Below are 27,785 nucleotides of genomic sequence, written 5' to 3'. Positions count from 1 at the left end.
AGAGCGTCTGGTGCCACAGAGCGTCCAGTGCCTCACTTTGTAATATCTACAGAGCAGGTGTTTGCCGTGTGTACGCTGGGAGGAGTATATACGGTAAGCCCTGCACCTGTGGGTTGCTGTTGTACTTTTGTATTTTTGTCTGTACTTAAGCCACAAGCAGCGTGCACACACTGCAGTGTGCCCGAGACCCCTCACACATGTGCTGCCATCTTTTCACACAGCTGTGATGGCTATAAGCAGCGCCCGTACACACAGGATGAGACGCTCACACATCAGATGGAGAGCCCTCTCCCTAATCCTGATATACACACCAGTCAGCACCACTTCTGCTCAGTGGCATCTGAGGTACTCTGACAGGCCCGAGACAAAAACACACAACAAGGAGCCCGAACCCCACACACACAGGTGCAGGAGCTTACCGTAGATTCCTCACACACACACACACAGGAGCCGACACCTGCTCACACACACACACAACAAATTTAAATATAATTTTTTTTACAAAAGTGAGACCCCTACAAACACACACACACACACACAGGAGCCCGTATTGTGTCACACACACACACACAGGAGCCAGAGACCCCTCACACACACAGGAAGCCCTGAGATCCCCAAACACACACACACGAGGAGCCCGAGACCCCTCACACACTCACACAGGAGCCCGAGACCCCTCACACACACACAACCACACACACACACACACACTCACACAGGAGCCCGAGACCCCTCACACACACCACACACACACACACACACACAGGAGCCACGAGACCCCACACACACACACACAACACACACACACACACACACCACACACACACACACACACAGGAGCCCGCTCTCCCACATCTCTCTGTGGTGTTTCCCATCAGCTCCGGCAGAGGGCGCGCCTCGTCATAAACTAAACCCCCGGAGTTTTCTCTACAGTCCACGTGATCCGCCTCTTTATCTTCGGCAATCTCCGGAAACAGCCAAGCTTCCCAGCTGTAACTAATGAATGATCCGCATCTCTGCTGAAATAACAGCGGGCACATCGGCCGATCAGTGTGCGGGCCCTGGAGACAGCGGGCACATCGGCCGATCAGTGTGCGGAGCCCTGGAGACAGCGGGCACATCGGCCGATCGGTCACACACTCGGCTCCGGGCGTCCTTACAGTCTTCGGGAGTTTCCGGCCGCGCTCGGGTGTTCGGCAGGAGTTTGGAGAAATCATGGCGTCCCCGTCCCGGCGGCTGCAGACAAAACCGGTGATCACGTGTCTGAAGAGCGTCCTGCTGATCTACACCTTCATCTTCTGGGTGAGGAGGCTGAGGGGGTCCCCGGGGAGGGTGGGGGGAGGCTGAGGGGGATGGGGATGGGGAGGGGGAGGCTGAGGGGGTCCCCGGGGAGGGTGGGGGGAGGCTGAGGGGGAGGGGGAGGCTGAGGGGGTCCTTGGGGGAGGGGGAGGCTGAGGGGGTCCCTGGGGGAGGGGGAGGCTGAGGGGGTCCCTGGGGGAGGGGAAGGGGGAGGGGGAGGCTGAGGGGGTCCCTGGAGGAGGGGAAGGGGGAGGGGAGGCTGAGGGGGTCCCTGGGGGAGGGGGAGGCTGAGGGGGTCCTGGGGGGAGGGGAAGGGGGAGGGGGAGCTGAGGGGGTCCCTGGGGGGTGGGGGGTGGGGGGTGGGGGTTCCCGGGGGAGGGGGGGGAGGCTGAGGGGGTCCCCGGGGGGTGGGGGGTGGGGGTTCCCGGGGGAGGGGGGGGAGGCTGAGGGGGTCCCTGGGGGAGGGGGGGTAAGGGGGGGGGGTGAGGGGGTCCCTGGGGGTGGGGAAGGGGGGGGGTGAGGGGGGTCCCTGGGGGAGGGGAAGGGGGAGGCTGAGGGGGTCCCCGGGGGGGGGGGGGGGTAAGGGGGGTCCCCGGGGGGGGGGGTAAGGGGGGGGGTGAGGGGGTCCTGGGGGAGGGGGAGGGGAAGGGGGAGGCTGAGGGGGTCCCCGGGGGGGGGGGGTAAGGGGGGTCCCCGGGGGGGGGGGGGTAAGGGGGGGGGTGAGGGGGTCCCTGGGGGAGGGAGGGGAAGGGGGAGGCTGAGGGGGTCCCCGGGGGATATAACAATAGGATAGATAGTATTGTAAGATAAGATGGCTGCCGGCGGAGCCCACGTAGACAACCTTCCCCGGGTGCGCTCCGTCCTGACGCACTCCTCACCTCAGGATATTGGAAGGGGACGTGTCTGAGGGATCAGGACTGTCAGGAAGATGCAAACTAATATGGAGGAAATGTGAGAAGGAACAGTGAGGTGTAAAATATGGCAGCAATCTCGCAGGGTTACAGAGCGTCTGGTGCCACCGGGTTACAGAGCGTCTGGTGCCACCGGGTTACAGAGCGTCTGGTGCCACCGGGTTACAGAGCGTCTGGTGCCACCGGGTTACAGAGCGTCTGGTGCCACCGGGTGACAGAGCGTCTGGTGCCACCGGGTGACAGAGCGTCTGGTGCCACCGGGTGACAGAGCGTCTGGTGCCACCGGGTGACAGAGCGTCTGGTGCCACCGGGTGACAGAGCGTCTGGTGCCACCGGGTGACAGAGCGTCTGGTGCCACCGGGTGACAGAGCGTCTGGTGCCACCGGGTGACAGAGCGTCTGGTGCCACCGGGTGACAGAGCGTCTGGTGCCACCGGGTGACAGAGCGTCTGGTGCCACCGGGTGACAGAGCGTCTGGTGCCACCGGGTGACAGAGCGTCTGGTGCCACCGGGTGACAGAGCGTCTGGTGCCACCGGGTTACAGAGCGTCTGGTGCCACCGGGTTACAGAGCGTCTGGTGCCACCGGGTGACAGAGCGTCTGGTGCCACCGGGTGACAGAGCGTCTGGTGCCACAGAGCGTCCAGTGCCTCACTTTGTAATATCTACAGAGCAGGTGTTTGCCGTGTGTACGCTGGGAGGAGTATATACGGTAAGCCCCTGCACCTGTGGGTTGCTGTTGTACTTTTTGTATTTTTGTCTGTACTTAAGCCACAAGCAGCGTGCAATCTGCAGTGTGAAGAGAGTCATAGATGTGCTGCCATCTTTTCTTTTTAGCTGTGATGGCTATAAGCAGCGCCCCGTATATACAGGATGTCTCGCTCTGGATCTGATGGAGAGCTCTCTCCCTAATCCTGTATATATGGGACCAGTCAGCACCACTTCTGCTCAGTGGCATCTGGTGGTACTCTGACAGGCATAGGCAAAAAACAAAAAGGTGCAACAGCAACCCACAGGTGCAGGGGCTTACCGTATATATTCCTCCCAGCGTACACATGGTTAACACCTGCTCTGTAGATATTAAAAATTTAAATATAATTTTTTTTTAGAAAAGTGAGAATCTTAGCAAACTATTTGATCAAACAGAGTGTATTGTGTCACCAACGTTACCGAGTGTACCGTGTCACCAACGTTACCGAGTGTACCGTGTCACCAACGTTACCGAGTGTACCGTGTCACCAACGTTACCGAGTGTACCGTGTCACCAACGTTACCGAGTGTACCGTGTCACCAACGTTACCGGGGGTACCGTGTCACCAACGTTACCGGGGGTACCGTGTCACCAACGTTACCGGGGGTACCGTGTCACCAACGTTACCGGGGGTACCGTGTCACCAACGTTACCGCGTTTGTTTTGTCTGTACTTAAGCCACAAGCAGCGTGCAACCTGCAGTGTGAACAGAGTCATAGATGTGCTGCCAAAATTTCCCCTTTTTTTTCTGTTGTATCTGGAGGGGTGTGGCTACCTCCCGTTGTATCTGGAGGGGTGGGGCTACCTCCCGTTGTATCTGGAGGGGTGGGGCTACCTCCTGTTGGCCTGCACTCCACCCATGTCCCAAGGCTGCTATAAAGAGATCATTTGTCTCCTATCTGCCCAGTTGCAGCTGCTTCCGCCCAGGAGAGGCCATTGCTGGTGTGAGGATGCTGGAGTAGGGACCGTGTCTCTGAGGACGCTTAACGTGGCGACATGGTACACTCTGTTTCATCAAATAGTTTGCTAAGATCCTCACTTTTCTAAAAAAAAAAAATGAACAGTCCGCTGTGTGTCCTGGCAGACGGGTCGGGAGAGGTGTGAACAGTCCGCTGTGTGTCCTGGCAGACGGGTCGGGAGAGGTGTGAACAGTCCGCTGTGTGTCCCCGCAGACGGGTCGGGAGAGGTGTGAACAGTCCGCTGTGTGTCCTGGCAGACGGGTCGGGAGAGGTGTGAACAGTCCGCTGTGTGTCCTGGCAGACGGGTCGGGAGAGGTGTGAACAGTCCGCTGTGTGTCCTGGCAGACGGATCGGGAGAGGTGTGAACAGTCCGCTGTGTGTCCTGGCAGACGGGTCGGGAGAGGTGTGAACAGTCCGCTGTGTGTCCTGGCAGACGGGTCGGGAGAGGTGTGAACAGTCCGCTGTGTGTCTTGGCAGACGGGTCGGGAGAGGTGTGAACAGTCCGCTGTGTGTCCTGTCAGACGGGTCGGGAGAGGTGTGAACAGTCCGCTGTGTGTCCTGTCAGACGGGTCGGGAGAGGTGTGAACAGTCCGCTGTGTGTCCTGGCAGACGGGTCGGGAGAGGTGTGAACAGTCCGCTGTGTGTCCTGGCAGAAGGGGCCGGTTTAGTCGTGGTGTGTAGTAGTTTTTGCCGTGGTAGTGTTGGGTTGTTATGTGTGTGCATGCTGTATGGGTTGTTATGTGTGTGCATGCTGTATGGGTTGTTATGTGTGTGCATGCTGTATGGGACGTTGTATGGGTTGTTATGTGTGTGCATGCTGTATGGGACGTTGTATGGGTTGTTATGTGTGTGCATGCTGTATGGGACGTTGTATGGGTTGTTATGTGTGTGCATGCTGTATGGGACGTTGTATGGGTTGTTATGTGTGTGCATGCTGTATGGGACGTTGTATGGGTTGTTATGTGTGTGCATGCTGTATGGGACGTTGTATGGGTTGTTATGTGTGTGCATGCTGTATGGGACGTTGTATGGGTTGTTATGTGTGTGCATGCTGTATGGGACGTTGTATGGGTTGTTATGTGTGTGCATGCTGTATGGGACGTTGTATGGGTTGTTATGTGTGTGCATGCTGTATGGGACGTTGTATCGGTTGTTGTGTGTGCATGCTGTATGGGACGTTGTATCACAGCCCCAGGATATACGTATGTGGGGGTCCTGTGTATGTATTGGTACCTGACCTCTGCCCTCTCTTCTCTCCCTGTGCTCGGCCATCTTGGATGGAGCCCTCTGGTAAGTGATGTCCTCTCTCTGCATGCTGTGTATGTAATGGCCGTGTACTGCAGGCCGGGATCAGCAGGGGTAACAACCTGCTGTGTGTGTAATGGCCGTGTGCTGCAGGCCGGGATCAGCAGGGGTAAGAACCTGCTGTGTGTGTAATGGCCGTGTGCTGCAGGCCGGGATCAGCAGGGTAACAACCTGCTGTGTGTGTAATGGCCGTGTGCTGCAGGCCGGGATCAGCAGGGGTAACAACCTGCTGTGTGTGTAATGGCCGTGTGCTGCAGGCCGGGATCAGCAGGGGTAACAACCTGCTGTGTGTGTAATGGCCGTGTGCTGCAGGCCGGGATCAGCAGGGGTAACAACCTGCTGTGTGTGTAATGGCCGTGTGCTGCAGGCCGGGATCAGCAGGGGTAACAACCTGCTGTGTGTGTAATGGCCGTGTGCTGCAGGCCGGGATCAGCAGGGGTAATAACCTGCTGTGTATGTAATGGCCGTGTGCTGCAGGCCGGGATCAGCAGGGGTAATAACCTGCTGTGTATGTAATGGCCGTGTGCTGCAGGCCGGGATCAGCAGGGGTAACAACCTGAGTTCTGAGGGGCACTATAATTATAAAAGGGGCAAGTCCAAGTGCTGAGGGGCGCTATTACTATATGGGGGATTAGGTCTGAGTGCTGAAGGGCGCTATTACCATATGGGGCTGTCAGTTCTGAGTACTGAGGGGCGCTACTACTATATGGGGTGGTCAGGTCCGAGTACTGAGGAGCACTCTTACCATATGGGGCTGTCAGGTCTGAGTACTGAGGGGCGCTACTACTATATGGGGTGGTCAGGTCTGAGTACTGAGGAGCACTCTTACTATAGTCAGGTCTGAGTACTGAGGGGCGCTACTACTATATGGGGTGGTCGGGGCCGAGTACTGAGGGGCGCTATTACTATATGGGGCTGTCAGGTCTGAGTTCTGAGGAGCGCTCTTACTATATGGGGCTGTCAGGTCTGAGTACTGAGGGGCGCTACTACTATATGGGGTGGTCAGGGCCGAGTACTGAGGAGCGCTCTTACTATATGGGGTGGTCAGGGCCGAATACTGAGGGGCGCTATTACTATATGGGGTGGTCAGGACCGAGTACTGAGGGGCGCTATTACTATATGGGGCTGTCAGGCCTGAGTACTGAGGGGCGCTACTACTATATGGGGTGGTCAGGGCCGAATACTGAGGGGCGCTATTACTATATGGGGCTGTCAGGTCTGAGTACTGAGGGGCGCTATTACTATATGGGGCTGTCAGGCCTGAGTACTGAGGGGCGCTACTACTATATGGGGTGGTCAGGGCCGAATACTGAGGGGCGCTATTACTATATGGGGCTGTCAGGTCTGAGTACTGAGGGGCGCTACTACTATATGGGGCTGTCAGGTCTGAGTACTGAGGGGCGCTACTACTATATGGGGTGGTCAGGTCTGAGTACTGAGGGGCGCTACTACTATATGGGGCTGTCAGGTCTGAGTACTGAGGGGCGCTACTACTATATGGGGTGGTCAGGGCCGAGTACTGAGGGGCGCTAATACTATATGGGGTGGTCAGGGCCGAGTACTGAGGGGCGCTATTACTATATGGGGTGCTCATACATCACCCCTCCCCCTGAGAGCTGCAGCTTATAATACCGGCTGATATAACGGTTTCCTTCTCTCCTCAGATCACCGGCGTTATCCTGCTGACCGTCGGTGTTTGGGGGAAGGTCGGTCTTGACGTTTACTTCTCACTGCTGAATGAAAATGCCACCAACGTTCCGTACGTCCTCATCGGCACCGGAGCCGTCATCATCCTCCTCGGCACCTTCGGCTGCTTTGCCACGTGCCGGGCGAACCCCTGGATGCTGAAACTGGTGAGAAAATACAATTGTGCCGAATTTAGAGGGGACGCAATAAAGGCGGGGGGGGGGGGCGGGACTCAATTTATACTACATGTAGTCAGATTTACACCATGTTGTAACCCCGCCCCTCCTGTGTCCTCACTATGCCATGTAACCCCGCCCCTCTGTGTCCTCACTATGCCATGTAACCCCGCCCCCTCGTGTGTTTCCTCAGTATGCCATGTAACCCCGCCCCCTCCTGTGTGTTTCCTCAGTATGCCATGTAACCCCGCCCCCTCCTGTGTGTTTCCTCAGTATGCCATGTAACCCCGCCCCCTCTGTTTCCTCAGTATGCCATGTAACCCCGCCCCTCTGTTTCCTCAGTATGCCATGTAACCCCGCCCCCTCTGTTTCCTCAGTATGCCATGTAACCCCGCCCCTCTGTTTCCTCAGTATGCCATGTAACCCCGCCCCCTCTGTTTCCTCAGTATGCCATGTAACCCCGCCCCTCTGTTTCCTCAGTATGCCATGTAACCCCGCCCCCTCTGTTTCCTCAGTATGCCATGTAACCCCGCCCCTCTGTTTCCTCAGTATGCCATGTAACCCCGCCTCCTCTGTTTCCTCAGTATGCCATGTAACCCCGCCCCCTCTGTTTCCTCAGTATGCCATGTAACCCCGCCCCTCTGTTTCCTCAGTATGCCATGTAACCCCGCCCCTCTGTGTTTCCTCAGTATGCCATGTAACCCCGCCCCTCTGTGTTTCCTCAGTATGCCATGTAACCCCGCCTCCTGTTTCCTCAGTATGGCATGTAACCCCGCCCCCTCTGTTTCCTCAGTATGCCATGTAACCCCGCCCCTCTGTTTCCTCAGTATGCCATGTAACCCCGCCCCTCTGTTTCCTCAGTATGCCATGTAACCCCGCCTCCTCTGTTTCCTCAGTATGCCATGTAACCCTGCCCCCTCCTGTGTGTTTCCTCAGTATGCCATGTAACCCCGCCCCCCTCCTGTGTGTTTCCTCAGTATGCCATATAGCCCCGCCCCCTCCTGTGTTTCCTCAGTATGCCATGTAACCCTGCCCCCTCCTGTGTTTCCTCAGTATGCCATGTAACCCCGCCCCTCTGTTTCCTCAGTATGCCATGTAACCCCGCCTCCTCTGTTTCCTCAGTATGCCATGTAACCCTGCCCCCTCCTGTGTGTTTCCTCAGTATGCCATGTAACCCCGCCCCCTCCTGTGTGTTTCCTCAGTATGCCATATAGCCCCGCCCCCTCCTGTGTTTCCTCAGTATGCCATGTAACCCTGCCCCCTCCTGTGTTTCCTCAGTATGCCATGTAACCCCGCCCCCTCCTGTGTGTTTCCTCAGTACGCCATGTTCCTGTCCCTCATCTTCCTGATTGAGCTGATTGCTGCCATAGTTGGTTTGGTCTTCAGACACGAGGTGAGATGTGACACAGCGGGGGCGGTTTAGTAGGGGGGTGGGGGGTGGTACCACTTGGATGGTGGCGGTTTATTGGGGGGGGGGGGGGGTTGTATCGCTTGGGAGTTATTGCTCGGATGTTGGCGGTGTAGTGGGGGGTGGTATCGCTCTGAGGTTGGCGGTGTAGTGGGGTGGTGGTATCGCTCTGATGTTGGCGGTGTAGTGGGGGGGTGGTATCGCTCTGATGTTGGCGGTGTAGTGGGGGCGGTGGTATCGCTCTGATGTTGGCAGTGTAGTGGGGGCGGTGGTATCGCTCTGATGTTGGCAGTGTAGTGGGGGCGGTGGTATCGCTCTGATGTTGGCGGTGTAGTGGGGGCGGTGGTATCGCTCAGATGTTGGCGGTGTAGTGGGGGTGGTGGTATCGCTCTGATGTTGGCGGTGTAGTGGGGGGGTGGTATCGCTCTGATGTTGGCGGTGTAGTGTGTGGGGGGGGGGGGTAGTATGGTTCCGCTGTTGGCGGTGTAGAGTGGGGGGTGGTATTGCTCGGATGGTGGGGTGGGGGTGGTATCGTTCCAGTGTTCGTGGTGTAGTGGGGGGGTAACGCTCCGGTGTTGGCGGTGTAGTGGGGCAGGGGAGGTATTGCTCGGATGTTGGCGGTGTAGTGGTGGAGGGGAGGTATTGCTCGGATGTTGGCGGTGTAGTGTGGGGGGGTATCGCTCTGATGTTGGCGGTGTAGTGGGGTGGTGGTATCGCTCTGATGTTGGCGGTGTAGTGGGTTGGCGGTGTAGTGGGGTGGTGGTATCGCTCTGATGTTGGCGTGTAGTGGGGTGGTGGTATCGCTCTGATGTTGGCGGTGTAGTGGGGTGGTGGTATTGCTCGGATGTTGGCAGTATAGTGGGGGGTGGTATCGTTCCGGTGTTGGCGGTGTAGTGTGGGGGGTGGTATTGCTCGGATGTTGGCGGTGTAGTGGGGGAGGGGAGGTATTGCTCGGATGTTGGCGGTGTAGTGTGTGTGTGGGGGGGGGGGGGGGGGGGGGTTCGGTATCGTTCCGATGTGGGGGGTGGTGGTATCGCTCGGATGTTGGCGGTGTAGTGGGGGGGTGGTATTGCTCGGATGTTGGCGGTGTAGTGGGGGGGTATTGCTCCGGTGTTGGCTGTGTAGTGGGGAAGGGGGGGGGGCAGGTAACGCTCCGGTGTTGGCGGTGTAGTTGGGGGGTGGGGGGGGTGGTGGTATCGCTCAGATGTTGGCGGTTTAGTGGGGGGGGCAGTGGTATCGCTAAGATGTTGGCGGTTTAGTGGGGGGGTGGTATCGCTCAGATGTTGGTGGTGTAGTGTGGGGGGGGTGGTGTTGCTCGAATGTTGGCGGTGTAGTGGGGGGGGGGGTAGGCAACGCTCCGGTGTTGGCGGTGTAGTGGGGGGGTGGTATCGCTTAGATGTTGGCGGTGTAGTGGGGGGGGGGGGTGGTATCGTTCCGGTGTGGGGGGTGGTGGTATCGTTCCGGTGTTGACGGTGTAGTGGAGGGTGGGTGGTATCGTTCTGGTGTTGGCCGTTGCGGTGGGGGGGGGTGGTATCGTTCCGGTGTTGGCGGTGTAGTGGGGGGGGGGGGTATCGTTCCAGTGTTGGCGCTGTGGTGACTGTTCGGTCCCTCATGGGTTTATCTCTCCTCAGATTAAGGACAGCTTTGAGCGCGGATACCTCCAGGCCCTGAGCCAGTATAACTCCACCGGGGACGCCAGGAGTCAGGCGCTGGACACCATCCAGAAGACGGTGAGAGATGTGCGGCCCCGCCCCCGCCCTCTGTAGCCACGCCCCCCGCAGTTCTGTATAATGGGACAGACATCTGATAATGGCGCGGAATCCTGGGAGTCATATCCTCCTGGCTGTCTCTCATGGTCTCTCTCTCTCTCCTCCTCCTGGCTGTCTCTCATGGTCTCTCTCTCTCTCTCTCTCCTCCTCCTGGCTGTCTCTCATGGTCTCTCTCTCTCTCTCTCTCCTCCTCCTGGCTGTCTCTCATGGTCTCTCTCTCTCTCTCTCTCTCTCTCCTCCTCCTGGCTGTCTCTCATGGTCTCTCTCTCTCTCCTCCTCCTGGCTGTCTCTCATGGTCTCTCTCTCTCTCCTCCTCCTGGCTGTCTCTCATGGTCTCTCTTTCTCTCTTTCTCTTTCTCTCCTCCTCCTCCTGGCTGTCTCTCACAGTCTGGCTGTCTCTCTCCTCCTCCTCCTCCTGGCTGTCTCTCTCCTCCTCCTCCTCCTGGCTGTCTCTCACAGTCTGGCTGTCTCTCTCCTCCTCCTCCTCCTCCTGGCTGTCTCTCACGGTCTGGCTGTCTCTCTCCTCCTCCTCCCGGCTGTCTCTCACGGTCTGGCTGTCTCTCCTCCTCCTCCTCCTCCTGGCTGTCTCTCACAGTCTGGCTGTCTCTCTCCTCCTCCTGGCTGTCTCTCACAGTCTGGCTGTCTCTCCTCCTCCTGGCTGTCTCTCACAGTCTGGCTGTCTCTCTCCTCCTCCTCCTCCTGGCTGTCTCTCACAGTCTCCTCCTCCTGGCTGTCTCTCACAGTCTGGCTGTCTCTCTCCTCCTCCTCCCGGCTGTCTCTCACAGTCTGGCTGTCTCTCTCCTCCTCCTGGCTGTCTCTCACAGTCTGGCTGTCTCTCTCCTCCTCCTCCTCCTGGCTGTCTCTCACAGTCTGGCTGTCTCTCTCCTCCTCCTCCTCCTGGCTGTCTCTCACAGTCTCCTCCTCCGGGCTGTCTCTCACAGTCTGGCTGTCTCTCTCCTCCTCTTCCTCCTGGCAGTCTCTCTCCTCCTCTTCCTCCTGGCAGTCTCTCTCCTCCTCTTCCTCCTGGCAGTCTCTCTCCTCCTCTTCCTCTTGGCTGTCTCTCTCCTCCTCCTCCTCCTCCTCCTCCTGGCTGTCTCTCACAGTCTCCTCCTCCTGGCTGTCTCTCACAGTCTGGCTGTCTCTCTCCTCCTCCTCCTCCTCCTCCTCCTGGCTGTCTCTCACAGTCTGGCTGTCTCTCTCCTCCTCCTCCTCCTGGCTGTCTCTCACAGTCTGGCTGTCTCTCTCCTCCTCCTCCTCCTCCTCCTGGCTGTCTCTCACAGTCTGGCTGTCTCTCCTCCTCCTGGCTGTCTCTCACAGTCTGGCTGTCTCTCTCCTCCTCCTCCTCCTGGCTGTCTCTCACAGTCTCCTCCTCCTGGCTGTCTCTCACGGTCTGGCTGTCTCTCTCCTCCTCCTCCTGGCTGTCTCTCCTCCTCCTCCTCCTCCTGGCTGTCTCTCACGGTCTCCTCCTCCTGGCTGTCTCTCACGGTCTGGCTGTCTCTCTCCTCCTCCTCCTGGCTGTCTCTCACGGTCTGGCTGTCTCTCTCCTCCTCCTCCTGGCTGTCTCTCACGGTCTGGCTGTCTCTCCTCCTCCTCCTCCTGGCTGTCTCTCACGGTCTGGCTGTCTCTCCTCCTCCTCCTGGCTGTCTCTCACGGTCTGGCTGTCTCTCCTCCTCCTCCTCCTCCTGGCTGTCTCTCACGGTCTGGCTGTCTCTCCTCCTCCTCCTCCTCCTGGCTGTCTCTCACGGTCTGGCTGTCTCTCTCCTCCTCCTCCTGGCTGTCTCTCACGGTCTGGCTGTCTCTCTCCTCCTCCTCCTGGCTGTCTCTCACGGTCTGGCTGTCTCTCCTCCTCCTCCTGGCTGTCTCTCACGGTCTGGCTGTCTCTCCTCCTCCTCCTCCTCCTGGCTGTCTCTCACGGTCTGGCTGTCTCTCTCCTCCTCCTCCTCCTGGCTGTCTCTCACGGTCTGGCTGTCTCTCTCCTCCTCCTCCTCCTGGCTGTCTCTCACGGTCTGGCTGTCTCTCCTCCTCCTCCTCCTCCTGGCTGTCTCTCACGGTCTGGCTGTCTCTCCTCCTCCTCCTGGCTGTCTCTCACGGTCTGGCTGTCTCTCCTCCTCCTCCTCCTCCTCCTGGCTGTCTCTCACGGTCTGGCTGTCTCTCCTCCTCCTCCTCCTCCTGGCTGACTCTCACGGTCTGGCTGTCTCTCTCCTCCTCCTCCTGGCTGTCTCTCACGGTCTGGCTGTCTCTCACGGTCTCCTCCTCCTGGCTGTCTTTCACAGTCTGGCTGTCTCTCTCCTCCTCCTCCTCCTGGCTGTCTCTCACAGTCTCCTCCTCCTGGCTGTCTCTCACAGTCTGGCTGTCTCTCTCCTCCTCTTCCTCCTGGCAGTCTCTCTCCTCCTCTTCCTCCTGGCTGTCTCTCTCCTCCTCCTCCTGGCTGTCTCTCACAGTCTGGCTGTCTCTCCTCCTCCTCCTCCTCCTGGCTGTCTCTCACAGTCTGGCTGTCTCTCACAGTCTCCTCCTCCTGGCTGTCTCTCACGGTCTGGCTGTCTCTCTCCTCCTCCTCCTCCTGGCTGTCTCTCACGGTCTGGCTGTCTCTCTCCTCCTCCTCCTCCTCCTGGCTGTCTCTCACGGTCTGGCTGTCTCTCTCCTCCTCCTCCTCCTCCTCCTGGCTGTCTCTCACGGTCTGGCTGTCTCTCTCCTCCTCCTCCTGGCTGTCTCTCACGGTCTGGCTGTCTCTCCTCCTCCTCCTCCTCCTCCTGGCTGTCTCTCACGGTCTGGCTGTCTCTCTCCTCCTCCTCCTCCTGGCTGTCTCTCACAGTCTCCTCCTCCTGGCTGTCTCTCACAGTCTAGCTGTCTCTCTCCTCCTCTTCCTCCTGGCTGTCTCTCTCCTCCTCCTCCTCCTGGCTGTCTCTCACAGTCTGGCTGTCTCTCCTCCTCCTCCTGGCTGTCTCTCACAGTCTGGCTGTCTCTCACAGTCTCCTCCTCCTGGCTGTCTCTCACGGTCTGGCTGTCTCTCTCCTCCTCCTCCTCCTGGCTGTCTCTCACAGTCTGGCTGTCTCTCTCCTTCTGGCTGTCTCTCACAGTCTGGCTGTCTCTCTCCTCCTCCTCCTCCTGGCTGTCTCTCACAGTCTCCTCCTCCTGGCTGTCTCTCACAGTCTGGCTGTCTCTCTCCTCCTCCTCCTCCTGGCTGTCTCTCACAGTCTGGCTGTCTCTCTCCTCCTCCTCCTCCTGGCTGTCTCTCACAGTCTCCTCCTCCCGGCTGTCTCTCACGGTCTGGCTGTCTCTCCTCCTCCTCCTGGCTGTCTCTCACGGTCTGGCTGTCTCTCTCCTCCTCCTCCTCCTGGCTGTCTCTCTCTCCTCCTCCTCCTCCTCCTCCTCCTCCTCCTCCTGGCTGTCTCTCACGGTCTGGCTGTCTCTCTCCTCCTCCTCCTCCTCCTGGCTGTCTCTCACGGTCTGGCTGTCTCTCAGAGTCTCCTCCTCCTGGCTGTCTCTCACGGTCTGGCTGTCTCTCTCCTTAGCTGCGATGCTGTGGGGTGAGATCCTACACGGACTGGGGGCGGAGCTCCTACTACCAGAGCAGCGGGATCCCACAGAGCTGCTGCCGCCTGCCGGGGAACTGCACCCAGGAGTCCATGAAGAACATGGAGAAGGCCAGGAGCGTGGTGTTCCCCGACGTAAGTCCCTGCTCCGGGACCGGAGGGAGGTGGAAGGGATCCAGGGCTTCCCCGCACTGTAACCGGAGCATGAACGTCCGCCTGCAGGATGCCCAGACGCCCGCTGTGCCACAAGCCGCTGCCAGACACACACACACACACACACAGTGTCACTGTCAGGACTCAGCTGCCGCTGCCAGACACACACACACACACACACACACACACACACACACACACACAGCGTCACTGTCAGGACTCAGCTGCCGCTGCCAGACACACACACACACACACAGTGTCACTGTCAGGACCCAGCTGCCGCTGCCAGACACACGCACACGCGCACACACACGCACACACACACACAGCGTCACTGTCAGGACCCAGCTGCCAGACACACACACACACACACAGCGTCACTGTCAGGACCCAGCTGCCAGACACACACACACACACACAGCGTCACTGTCAGGACCCAGCTGCCGCTGCCAGACACACACACACGCACACACAGTGTCACTGTCAGGACCCAGCTGCCGCTGCCAGACACACACACACACACACACAGTGTCACTGTCAGGACCCAGCTGCCGCTGCCAGACACACACACACACACACACACACACAGTGTCACTGTCAGGACCCAGCTGCCGCTGCCAGACACACACACACACACACACACACAGTACTTTGCCACCGCCCTGTCCGTTACATTATTAGGGGGACAGGGAACCCCAAAGTATTCTCCTTAAGCAGACAGGCCCACATTGGAGTAGCCCCCGGTAGTACTTGCACACCACACATGGAGTCTTCAAGGAGCTGACTCGGTTCGTTTTAAAGGGAGAGTCAAGCAAAAAAGAATTTTCAAATCTACCGGTGTCCGAAAGTCCTACAGATTTGTAATTTACTTCCATATAAAAGTCTCCAGTCTTCCTGTACTTATCCATATCAGACGCTATATACCCCGGCCTCCTCCATAATCCATATCAGACGCTATATACCCCGGCCTCCTCCATAATCCATATCAGACGCTATATACCCCGGCCTCCTCCACAATCCATATCAGACGCTATATACCCCGGCCTCCTCCATAATCCATATCAGACGCTATATACCCCGGCCTCCTCCATAATCCGCTCCATATACAGGGGGGAGTCTCCTTGTATGTGACTGATCCTGATCTTCTCCCATCAGGGCTGTATCTCCAAAGTAACCTCAGTGATGGAGTCCCGGATGGGCGTTGTAGCGGGGATCTCATTTGGAATTGCTTGTTTCCAGGTGAGTTTTTAAGTGTGTGCTGTCACTGGACTCCGCTGTCATGTCATCTGCGCTCACTGCTCAGGGGTCGTCAGGAGCGAGTGCTCGCAGCTCAGGGGTCGTCAGGAGCGAGTGCTCGCAGCTCAGGGGTCGTCAGGAGCGAGTGCTCGCAGCTCAGGGGTCGTCAGGAGCGAGTGCTCGCAGCTCAGGGGTCGTCAGGAGCGAGTGCTCGCAGCTCAGGGGTCGTCAGGAGCGAGTGCTCGCAGCTCAGGGGTCGTCAGGAGCGAGTGCTCGCAGCTCAGGGGTCGTCACGAGCGAGTGCTCGCAGCTCAGGGGTCGTCACGAGCGAGTGCTCGCAGCTCAGGGGTCGTCACGAGCGAGTGCTCGCAGCTCAGGGGTCGTCACGAGCGAGTGCTCGCAGCTCAGGGGTCGTCACGAGCGAGTGCTCGCAGCTCAGGGGTCGTCACGAGCGAGTGCTCGCAGCTCAGGGGTCGTCACGAGCGAGTGCTCGCAGCTCAGGGGTCGTCACGAGCGAGTGCTCGCAGCTCAGGGGTCGTCACGAGCGAGTGCTCGCAGCTCAGGGGTCGTCACGAGCGAGTGCTCGCAGCTCAGGGGTCGTCACGAGCGAGTGCTCGCAGCTCAGGGGTCGTCACGAGCGAGTGCTCGCAGCTCAGGGGTCGTCACGAGCGAGTGCTCGCAGCTCAGGGGTCGTCACGAGCGAGTGCTCGCAGCTCAGGGGTCGTCACGAGCGAGTGCTCGCAGCTCAGGGGTCGTCACGAGCGAGTGCTCGCAGCTCAGGGGTCGTCACGAGCGAGTGCTCGCAGCTCAGGGGTCGTCACGAGCGAGTGCTCGCAGCTCAGGGGTCGTCACGAGCGAGTGCTCGCAGCTCAGGGGTCGTCACGAGCGAGTGCTCGCAGCTCAGGGGTCTTCAAGGCGAAGTCCGGTGATAATGTTTATTCAAGTATTGTATTGCCCCCCAAAAGTTAAACAAATCCCCAACATACACTTATTACAGGAAATGCTTATCAAGGACTTTTTTCCCTGCACTTACTACTGCATCAAGGCTTCACTTCCTGGACAACATGGTGACGTCACGACTCCCAGAGCTGTGCAGGCTGTGGCTGCTGGAGAGGATGATGGCAGGAAGACACTGAGGGACACAGGGCACTGGAGGGACACAGAGCATCCCCCTGCCATCATATTCTCCAGCAGCCACAGCCCGCACAGCTCTGGGAGTCGTGACGTCACCATGTTGTCCAGGAAGTGACATCACCATGTTGTCCAGGAAGTGGGTCTTCCTGGTCTCTGGGGTCTTCAGGACAGAGTGTTTGCGGTGTGCATGGCGGGGGGCGGCGTATGCTGGGGGGGGGGGGGGGGCAGTGTATACGGTGTGTGTGCCGGGGGCAGTGTATATGGTGTGTATGCTGGGGGGGGGGTAGTGTATATGGTGTGTATGCTGGGGGGGGGGCAGTGTATATGGTGTGTATGCTGGGGGGGGGGCAGTGTATATGGTGTGTATGCTGGGGGGGGGGCAGTGTATATGGTGTGTATGCCAGGGGGGGGGCAGTGTATATGGTGTGTATGCTGGGGGGGCAGTGTATATGGTGTGTATGCCGGGGGGGGGGCAGTGTATATGGTGTGTATGCCGGGGGGGGGCAGTGTATATGGTGTGTATGCCGGGGGGGGGGCAGTGTATATGGTGTGTATGCTGGGGGGGGGCAGTGTATATGGTGTATATGCTGGGGGGGCAGTGTATATGGTGTGTATGCTGGGGGGGGGCAGTGTATATGGTGTGTATGCTGGGGGGGGGCAGTGTATATGGTGTGTATGCCAGGGGGGGGGGGGGCAGTGTATACGGTGTGTATGCCGGGGGGGCAGTGTATATGGTGTGTATGCTGGGGGGGCAGTGTATATGGTGTGTATGCCGGGGGGGGGGGCAGTGTATATGGTGTGTATGCTGGGGGGGCAGTGTATATGGTGTGTATGCCGGGGGGGGGCAGTGTATATGGTGTGTATGCCGGGGGGGGGCAGTGTATATGGTGTGTATGCCGGGGGGGGGCAGTGTATATGGTGTGTATGCTGGGGGGGCAGTGTATATGGTGTGTATGCTGGGGGGGGCAGTGTATATGGTGTGTATGCTGGGGGGGGCAGTGTATATGGTGTGTATGCTGGGGGGGGGCAGTGTATATGGTGTGTATGCCAGGGGGGGGGGGGGAGTGTATATGGTGTATATGCTGGGGGGGGGGGGCAGTGTATACGGTGTGTATGCTGGGGGGGCAGTGTATATGGTGTGTATGCTGGGGGGGGGCAGTGTATATGGTGTGTATGCTGGGGGGGCAGTGTATATGGTGTGTATGCTGGGGGGGGCAGTGTATATGGTGTGTATGCTGGGGGGGCAGTGTATATGGTGTGTATGCTGGGGGGGGGCAGTGTATATGGTGTGTATGCCAGGGGGGGGGGCAGTGTATATGGTGTGTATGGCTGGGGGGGCAGTGTATACGGTGTGTATGCCGGTGGGGGGGCAGTGTATACGGTGTGTATGCCGGGGGGGGGGGGGGCAGTGTATACGGTGTGTATGCCGGGGGGGGGGGGGGCAGTGTATACGGTGTGTATATTATTGTACAGTGATGTATGTGTGTGTGTATATATATATATATATATATAATGTGATTGGCGTCTGGTGTCTTGCAGCTGGTGGGGATGTTCCTGGCGTGCTGCCTCTCCCGATACATCACCAATAATCAGTATGAGATGGTGTAACCTGCTGAGCGCTGCATCTCCTGGATAAAGGTACAGTACGGCCGTCACGGGGGGAGGGGGGAGAACGTCCATATCAACCGGGGGCAGATCATAGTGGGAGCTATACCCCGCTGTACATCTATTATTGGGGGGGAGGGAGGAGCTATACCCCCGCTGTACATCTATTATTGGGGGGGAGGGAGGAGCTATACCCCCGCTGTACATCTATTTTGGGGGGGGAGGGAGGAGCTATACCCCCGCTGTACATCTATTATTGGGGGGAGGGAGGAGCTATACCCCCGCTGTACATCTATTATTGGGGGGAGGGAGGAGCTATACCCCCGCTGTACATCTATTATTGGGGGGAGGGAGGAGCTATACCCCCGCTGTACATCTATTATTGGGGGGAGGGAGGAGCTATACCCCCGCTGTACATCTATTATTGGGGGGAGGGAGGAGCTATACCCCCGCTGTACATCTATTATTGGGGGGAGGGAGGAGCTATACCCCCGCTGTACATCTATTATTGGGGGGGAGGAGCTATACCCCGCTGTACATCTATTATTGGGGGGGAGGAGCTATACCCCCGCTGTACATCTATTATTGGGGGGGAGGGAGGAGCTCTACCCCCGCTGTACATCTATTTTTGGGGGGGAGGAGCTATACCCCCGCTGTACATCTATTATTGGGGGGAGGGAGGAGCTATACCCCCGCTGTACATCTATTATTGGGGGGGAGGAGCTATACCCCGCTGTACATCTATTATTGGGGGGGAGGAGCTATACCCCGCTGTACATCTATTATTGGGGGGGAGGAGCTATACCCCGCTGTACATCTATTATTGGGGGGGAGGAGCTATACCCCCGCTGTACATCTATTATTGGGAGGGAGGAGCTATACCCCCGCTGTACATCTATTATTGGGAGGGAGGGAGGAGCTATACCCCCGCTGTACATCTATTATTGGGAGGGAGGGAGGAGCTATACCCCCGCTGTACATCTATTATTGGGGGGGAGGAGCTATACCCCCGCTGTACATCTATTATTGGGGGGGAGGGAGGAGCTATACCCCCGCTGTACATCTATTATTGGGGGGGAGGAGCTATACCCCCGCTGTACATCTATTATTGGGGGGGAGGAGCTATACTCCCGCTGTACATCTATTATTGGGGGGGAGGAGCTATACTCCCGCTGTACATCTATTATTGGGGGGGAGGAGCTATACCCCCGCTGTACATCTATTATTGGGGGGGAGGAGCTATACCCCCGCTGTACATCTATTATTGGGGGGGAGGAGCTATACCCCCGCTGTACATCTATTATTGGGGGGGAGGAGCTATACCCCCGCTGTACATCTATTATTGGGGGGGAGGAGCTATACCCCCGCTGTACATCTATTATTGGGGGGGAGGAGCTATACCCCCGCTGTACATCTATTACTTCCTCCATGTTGGAGTCGATCCTCATTCTTTCTCTGTTTTTATTTCAGGGAATTATCAGGATTTTCCGGACCCTCAGATTGGAGTAGTGGAGCGTGGTGTTCGGCGTCTTCGTTTTCTGCTCAGATTATTCCCAATGTCGTAATTTCTGCTCACGTTCAGGATTCGCTGTAAACAGTATATTCCAGAGGTCGCGACCCACATCAGTAATGGGTGAGGGGCGATGAATGAGTGGAGAGATGAGCGTCATTCACTTCTAATGGGGTTCTAGGAACAGCTGTACAAGTTTATGGAGAAGACTCATCAGTGTGCGGCCGCCTCTCCATTCATTCTACACCCGGATTCCACAGCCGCCTCTCCATTCATTCTACACCCGGATTCCACAGCCGCCTCTCCATTCATTCTACACCCGGATTCCACAGCCGCCTCTCCATTCATTCTACACCCGGATTCCACAGCCGCCTCTCCATTCATTCTACACCCGGATTCCACAGCCGCCTCTCCATTCATTCTACACCCGGATTCCACAGCCGCCTCTCCATTCATTCTACACCCGGATTCCACAGCCGCCTCTCCATTCATTCTACACCCGGATTCCACAGCCGCCTCTCCATTCATTCTACACCCGGATTCCACAGCCGCCTCTCCATTCATTCTACACCCGGATTCCACAGCCGTCTCTCCATTCATTCTACACCCGGATTCCACAGCCGCCTCTCCATTCATTCTACACCCGGATTCCACAGCCGCCTCTCCATTCATTCTACACCCGGATTCCACAGCCGCCTCTCCATTCATTCTACACCCGGATTCCACAGCCATCTTTCCATTCATTCTATACCCGGATTCCACAGCCGCCTCTCCATTCATTCTACACCCGGATTCCACAGCCGCCTCTCCATTCATTCTACACCCGGATTCCACAGCCGCCTCTCCATTCATTCTACATCCGGATTCCACAGACCTCTCTCCATTCATTCTACACCCGGATTCCACAGCCGCCTCTCCATTCATTCTACACCCGGATTCCACAGCCGCCTCTCCATTCATTCTACACCCGGATTCCACAGCCGCCTCTCCATTCATTCTACATCCGGATTCCACAGACCTCTCTCCATTCATTCTACACCCGGATTCCACAGCCGCCTCTCCATTCATTCTACACCCGGATTCCACAGCCGCCTCTCCATTCATTCTACATCCGGATTCCACAGACCTCTCTCCATTCATTCTACACCCGGATTCCACAGACCTCTCTCCATTCATTCTATACCCGGATTCCACAGACCTCTCTCCATTCATTCTATACCCGGATTCCACAGCCGCCTCTCCATTCATTCTATACCCGGATTCCACAGCCGCCTCTCCATTCATTCTACATCCGGATTCCACAGACCTCTCTCCATTCATTCTACACCCGGATTCCACAGACCTCTCTCCATTCATTCTACACCCGGATTCCACAGACCTCTCTCCATTCATTCCTTAACCTGAAAACTGCAGCCGCCTCTCCATTCATTCCTTAACCGAATGCCGCCACCATCTGTTCATTTATGCCGTACCTGGATGCCGCAGCCATCCCTCCATTTGTTCTGTACCCGGAGGACGTGGGCGCCTCTCCCTTCTCTCGGCTGTGGTCCATCACTAGTTGTGTGTTTTATACAGAGACGTGCTATAGATGAGCATTACCCCTGTGAGGCCTCCGCTATAGGACAGGTCACATGACCAGTAATGGCTGTGCAGGGACGCTTCTCTGTGATTGTTCTCATGTGAAATCTCTCTGGTCGCAGTCACTGTCAGGACAATTGATTCCTTTTGAGATCAATGACTGGAGGAGCAGTGGTCGGACTGTACAGCCAAAGGAAACAATTACAGGAAGGCTTGATCAATAATATGCACATTATATTAAGTTAGACGCCTCCACTGTCCAACATGCAGTGGGGTATTTGAGGAGGGGGGGACACAACATGTCAGACACTAATACCATGAGGATGTGGAGATGTTCAGATATGATTGTTTAATCCGCACTATATCTGCAGCATACAGTGGGGCTGTGACTGTATAATCCGCACTATATCTGCAGCATACAGTGGGGCTGTGGATGTATAATCCACACTATATCTGCAGCATACAGTGGGGCTGTGACTGTATAATCCGCACTATATCTGCAGCATACAGTGGGGCTGTGGATGTATAATCCGCACTATATCTGCAGCATACAGTGGGGCTGTGACTGTATAATCCGCACTATATCTGCAGCGTACAGTGGGGCTGTGGATGTATAATCCGCACTATATCTGCAGCATACAGTGGGGCTGTGGATGTATAATCCGCACTATATCTGCAGCATACAGTGGGGCTGTGACTGTATAATCCGCACTATATCTGCAGCATACAGTGGGGCTGTGACTGTATAATCCGCACTATATCTGCAGCATACAGTGGGGCTGTGACTGTATAATCCGCACTATATCTGCAGCATACAGTGGGGCTGTGGATGTATAATCCGCACTATATCTGCAGCATACAGTGGGGCTGTGACTGTATAATCCGCACTATATCTGCAGCATACAGTGGGGCTGTGGATGTATAATCCGCACTATATCTGCAGCATACAGTGGGGCTGTGACTGTATAATCCGCACTATATCTGCAGCATACAGTGGGGCTGTGGATGTATAATCCGCACTATATCTGCAGCATACAGTGGGGCTGTGCATGTATAATCCGCACTATATCTGCAGCATACAGTGGGGCTGTGACTGTATAATCCGCACTATATCTGCAGCATACAGTGGGGCTGTGACTGTATAATCTGCACTATATCTGCAGCATACAGTGGGGCTGTGACTGTATAATCCGCACTATATCTGCAGCATACAGTGGGGCTGTGACTGTATAATCCGCACTATATCTGCAGCATACAGTGGGGCTGTGACTGTATAATCCGCACTATATCTGCAGCATACAGTGGGGCTGTGCATGTATAATCCGCACTGTAAGAATTACCCAGATTTTGTGCATATTTTTACGTAGTTTGTGAGTGAAGTTTCCACAGATGCTGCGGGTCTCCTGTGGAGGGTGCGCTGCATATCCTCTTTGTGTGAACAGACCTGTAAGGAGCAGCAGTAAAATGCTAGAATTCTCCTCGTCTGGAAACTCCGAACACTAAAGTCAGATTATTTCTGCCATTGCCCTATTGCAGGGATGGGGGAACCTTCTGTCCTCCAGCAAAACTACCATTCCCATCATGCCCAGAGAGCTAAAGCTTGGGCTGTCTGGTTTTGCGTCAGGTTTCCCATCCCTGCATTAGTGTATCTGTGGAATCAGCCGTTCCCTGCACTTCTCTGCAGTCATCCCTCACCTGGTGACTCCAACTCCCAGCATGTCTGGACAGCCCCAGACTCTGGATGTTGTAGTTTTGCCACAGGTTGGGGATCACTAGTGTAGTCTATACGTGTAGCATGCAGTGGTCTCGGCGATCGCCCTTTTTGTTGTTGTCGGGGCAGACTGGGGGTGGGGTTGTGGAGGATCATGGGAAAAGTGGTGATGTAGTGATCTAGTACATTTTGCCGTCTTTGTATACTTGTATACCGGGGGGCTGACTGTGCGGCTGGCCGGGGGGCTGACTGTGCGGCTGGCCGGGGGGCTGACTGTGCGGCTGGCCGGGGGGCTGACTGTGCGGCTGGCCGGGGGGCTGACTGTGCGGCTGGCCGGGGGGCTGACTGTGCGGCTGGCCGGGGGGCTGACTGTGCGGCTGGCCGGGGGGCTGACTGTGCGGCTGGCCGGGGGGCTGACTGTGCGGCTGGCCGGGGGGCTCCACGTGCCTACACCCCGGAGGAGGTGACCTTTCCAGGTACACAGTAACGTACAGGCAGCCAATCAGTGGAGACGTTTCCGGTGCCGTTTTATTTTACGTGATTTTCAGGATTTGGGTTTCGGCCTCTGTTGATTTTTATTTTTCCTTTTAATGTTTCCTGATAATATTATGTTGTATCTTTTTATATCTACCTGATAGGGATACGGTGTGTTTGTCGGGGGCGTGGTTCTCGTCACATGATGTATCAGTGTTATATGCTGCAGGATAACCACACCCATGTCTGTCCTTTCATATATAATAAAGTTTTTTCTTCTAAAATGTCAGGACCAGTCGTTAATGATCAGGACAGGCATTTAAATGTTATAAGATGAGAAGAGAAACTTCTGGAAGAGTTACTACCAAAGTCTCCTCAGACCGCGGTCAGCCCTCATCCATCACCTGGTGCCGGCCGCTCTGACCCAACATGGACCGGATTCTATCAGCAGCCTAATAACGGGATATGCTCGGCCGGATAAAGAAGTGAGTGAATTCTAACTCCTCCCCCCTAGAGTATATAGGCCGGTGGCTCCCCACCTGTCAGCTCATTAGAAGGTACATGAAGCTTGTGCCGCTGATGGGACTCGGGGAAAGCACAATAACATTCTAATCTTCCCTTCCATCCCTCAGTGGCTCAATAACAGGGACAGGTACAAAAGCCGCTACGGGGGAGGCCAGCACACACCTGGATGGTATTAAGGCTATCTCCTCCCACCATGGAATGGAGTGGGCTTTGGTAAATCCCGGGGGCTCCTGGCCGGCAAAGTATTGCAGACATGAATCCATCAGATCTCCATCGGGGCGGGGTCGGCCTTGAGGCTCCTTTTTCCTGTAGATTCTCTCATCTGAATTCCTCAGTTCTTCTCACATAAATTCTTAGACATCTGACAACATCCAAGTTTTCCATTTATCTTGAGTCTTTTGATACAAATTCTGAGGTCAGAACGGGAAATTTGATTTAAATTTGTAATGGAGCGAAATTTGAGGGGTAAAACAAAGCCTAAACTTCATAGTGCTGTCTGCCAAGAGTGTTACATGTGGCTCTCTAGCCGAAAAGGCTTGTAGTTCTCCAACTCTTTTCGTGGAAGTTATGGCCAATAACAAAGTGACACTGACTCCCCGTATTTGCAGTCGGACTGCTCTCCACAGGTGTAAAGGGTTAATGTTACAGCTTTCATTACTTATTTTACCTTATACCTCATGGTGCTTGTTCTGGTAAAAAGTCATTTTTATCACCTGTGGTATATGTGGGTGGGGCCTCGTGGCCTTTGTGCCACATTGCTCCGCTCCTAGTGCCACTTAACCCTGCCCCATCCGTGACATCATTGCCGCATAGGCCCCCCCCCTCGGCAGTCATTGGAAGCGTCAGCCTAAAGCTCTACCAGAACAAGCACCATGAGGTATAATATAAAATAAGTAATGAAAGCTGTAACATTAACCCTTTACACCTGTGGAGAGCCGTCAGACTGCAAATAGGGGGCGACAGGGTCACTTTAACTGTAATATCTTTAATGGCATTTCTGCAACGGGTTCAAACAGTTGGCTTCTCGAGACAAGTCCCAAGGATTTATTGGCCTACAGGTCCGAGGACAAAGACGAGTGATGGCTGTCCTTCAGCTCTTGTAATTGTCTGACATGGCAGTCAGCTGGTCCCTTAGTGTTCTGGGCGAATTATCTGACCCACCTTGTAGGAACTCCAATATCTGCGGCACAGAAGGATTACTGGGGTCTACCTGAGCACCAAGATTAGAAGACTCGCATATAACCTGTTGGTCATTTCACTTTTCGAGTAAGAAAACGTACCCAACACACGTACCCAACACCCTCTCATAGAAGTCACTGGCCCTGACCTTGGGTAACTTCGGGCGCAGGTCCCAGATGAGCATAGATTATATTAAAAAGGTTAGACTTATTAAAACACAACGCGTTTCAAAGTGGTACGACTTCGAAACGCGTTGTGTCTTAATAAATCTAACCTTTTTAATATAATCTATGCTCATCTGGGACCTGCGCCCGAAGTTGCCCAAGGTTTGGAGTGGAGGTATTTTATGCTAGTAACCAGTTTGGTTCTTGGGCGTGGCTGCGCTCCATCTATCTACATGCTAATGCTGAGTGTTGTGCCTTGCATTTGCAAAACCTATACAGGTGAGAGTCTCCTTTTTCTTCTCTCTTACCAATTGATCTTGTGGGAATCACACTATGAAGCGCTGTTCACATTTGTATCTACAGTGACCCCAGGTTTTGGCAGAGCGGCCCCGAGACACCAGGTTCTGCTTGGATGTAACCTCCAGTATGTCCCTCAATTCATCAACATGAGTTAGGTAAACCAGGATCTCTAAGGCCAGAACGGAATGATCTCCATTACTGAGGCCTGATTCTGCTTGACCTTCATCAATACCTTTTTGGTATCGTGGAGGTTGGCAGAAACACGTAAACTAGGCTCAAGTTCAAAGTTCTGGACATCGCGTCTATGAAGTCTGGATTGTCGACCTGGTAAAGGGAACAGAATCTGGATACCTTGGTGTTCCTGCAGGTTGTCATCAGGTTGCTTTCTGGGGTACTCCACCTGGCAACTATCTTAGGCTGGGTTCACACTGCATTTTTGCAATCCCTTTTTTCATCCGTTTTTTTTTGCAAAAAAATGACTGCAAAAAACTAATGCATTTGTGTGCATCCATTTTGATCTGTTTTTCCATTGACTTCCATTATAAAAAAAAAAAGGATCCGTTTTTTTGACTGACGCAAAAAGGTTGCTGACACTGGGTTTTTTTGCCCGTTAAAAAAAACGGATCTGTTAAATGTATGCTGAAAATGCAGTGTGAACCGAGCCTTACTGAATACTTCAGGGAATGATTTCCCCTGGGAGTGAGGTTCTGACTGAGCCAGGCTCATCATCCTCATCATCCTCATCAGGATTGCCCCACTTCCCGTGGAGGAGCTGGCAATCGGGTGCCTCCCTATTTGTTTATGTAAAAAGCAGCTGCCATATTGTTTGTCTTCACCTTCACTGCTTGACCCTTGAGTTGGGGAGTGAAATGTTGAAGAGCTTTGTATATAGCTCCTTACTCTTTCATTTGATGAGCGGGTTCTTTCTGAGCTGGACCAGACTTCTGACCCTATCATCTCTACAAGATGGCCGCCCCATCGTGAACCTGAGGCATCTGTGGTAGTTACTCCCCTACTAGAGCAATGGCCCTGTTGGTTGCTATGACAGCGGGAGGCCTTCCTGAGGCGTCCAGTGTCATGGCTACGGTGGCTGATCAGGTTCAGGCATGTGAATGGCAACAAGCAGACGACCTTTTCTGTAATCTGTATATAAGGATGTGAAAATACTGTATGTATCCTTTAAATCCAAGGAATGCTATGAGGGCTCGCTTATTTAGGAGCACCCTTGCTGACAAACCTGTCTCTTTACTAGGTACCGAGTGAGAAATCAAAGGTCGATAATTAGTCACCATTTCCATGAGGGCTTCGGCACTAGAAAAATGGGAATATACCCTTGAGCCTCTTTCGGAATCAGCTCTAAGGACGCAATCTTGATCAATTCCACCAGAGATCTTTCTAGAACTCTGTCTGCGGATGGGTGGGAGGAGACTATGAATCTTTCTGGGGGTAGACATTTAAGAGAGAGGGTGTATCCAAAGTGGGCAAAAAGTAGGGAGAGAAGACCTTCAGCTTGGTGTCTGAACTCCTTTCTTCTGTCCTACACAAGTTCCGCCATGTTTGGAGGTATAACCACTTCTACCCTGCCCTGAAAGCCCTCGTCTCCTCTGAAACATGCCTGAGGCAATGATTTCCTCTTTCTATCTGGAAGGGTCTCCTTTAGAGTCAAGTTCTGACCCAAACAAAGGGTCACATTTGGAGAAGTTATTCCCCGACCAAGGACGCAGCCACAAGGCCAGAAGACTGGACAAGCCTTGGAGGAAAGCCTGGCCTGATGTGGTGCGGAATCATATAAAGAATTCACAGCCACATGCTTGAAAGAAGCTAGAATATTATCACTGAAGACCCCAGAATCCATGTCCCCTATGATTTTGGCAATCTCCCCCTTTAGAGATCTTGATGTCTCAGGATTGGCTATTGCAATGGAGCCCTGGGCTGCAGCAGTCCTATATCCTACGTTCCATCAGGTCCCAGAGCTTGGATTAATCCTCGGCTGCAGCAACGGTTCTCCTGGAAAGTTTTGCAATGGCCGTGTTCACTTTTGGGGGAGGGGTAATCCAGGAACTCGACTCTTCCTCATTCACCTAAAAAAAGGGAGCAGAAGTTGCTGACAGCTGGAACCTTTTCCGGGTGCTTCCATTTGGCCACAAATAAACTCCTCCACCTTAAAGACTCTAGGCTGCTTGGATGGACCTTACCAGGCTTCCCGATGGTTCAAGCTGTTTAGTATCTGCCTGAATTAATTTTATTAGCATTGATATCTTTTCTGGATTAGATACAGACTTTCCTGTATCCTCCCTATCCTCCTCGGACTTCCCTGGATCTTCCTCATTCACAGATAACCTTAGCCGTCTGTCAACTGGCAGAGCTGACATTCATGAAAATGAACAGCCACTGGATTTACCCAGACTTTGTATCTGTAAGG

General features: G+C 55.3%; 1 protein-coding gene across 1 annotated transcript; it reads left to right on the top strand.

Moving 5' to 3' along the window:
• The first annotated feature begins 1,030 nt into the window (after positions 1–1,030).
• TSPAN6 (tetraspanin 6) lies at positions 1,031–19,765 on the top strand. The gene is made up of 8 exons (XM_069985771.1): positions 1,031–1,302; positions 6,887–7,075; positions 8,403–8,477; positions 10,124–10,222; positions 13,774–13,929; positions 15,103–15,186; positions 17,857–17,955; positions 19,393–19,765. Exons 1-7 carry the CDS (start codon positions 1,216–1,218, stop codon positions 17,923–17,925), a joined length of 759 nt encoding a protein of 252 aa, XP_069841872.1. The 5' UTR covers positions 1,031–1,215; the 3' UTR covers positions 17,926–17,955; positions 19,393–19,765.
• Positions 19,766–27,785: the final 8,020 nt, after the last annotated feature.

The sequence above is a fragment of the Dendropsophus ebraccatus genome, chromosome 10 (genome assembly GCF_027789765.1).
Source record: "Dendropsophus ebraccatus isolate aDenEbr1 chromosome 10, aDenEbr1.pat, whole genome shotgun sequence".
NCBI lineage: Eukaryota > Metazoa > Chordata > Amphibia > Anura > Hylidae > Dendropsophus > Dendropsophus ebraccatus.
Note: the sequence above shows the minus strand (reverse complement) of the source record. Positions and strands in the feature narration are given on the sequence as shown.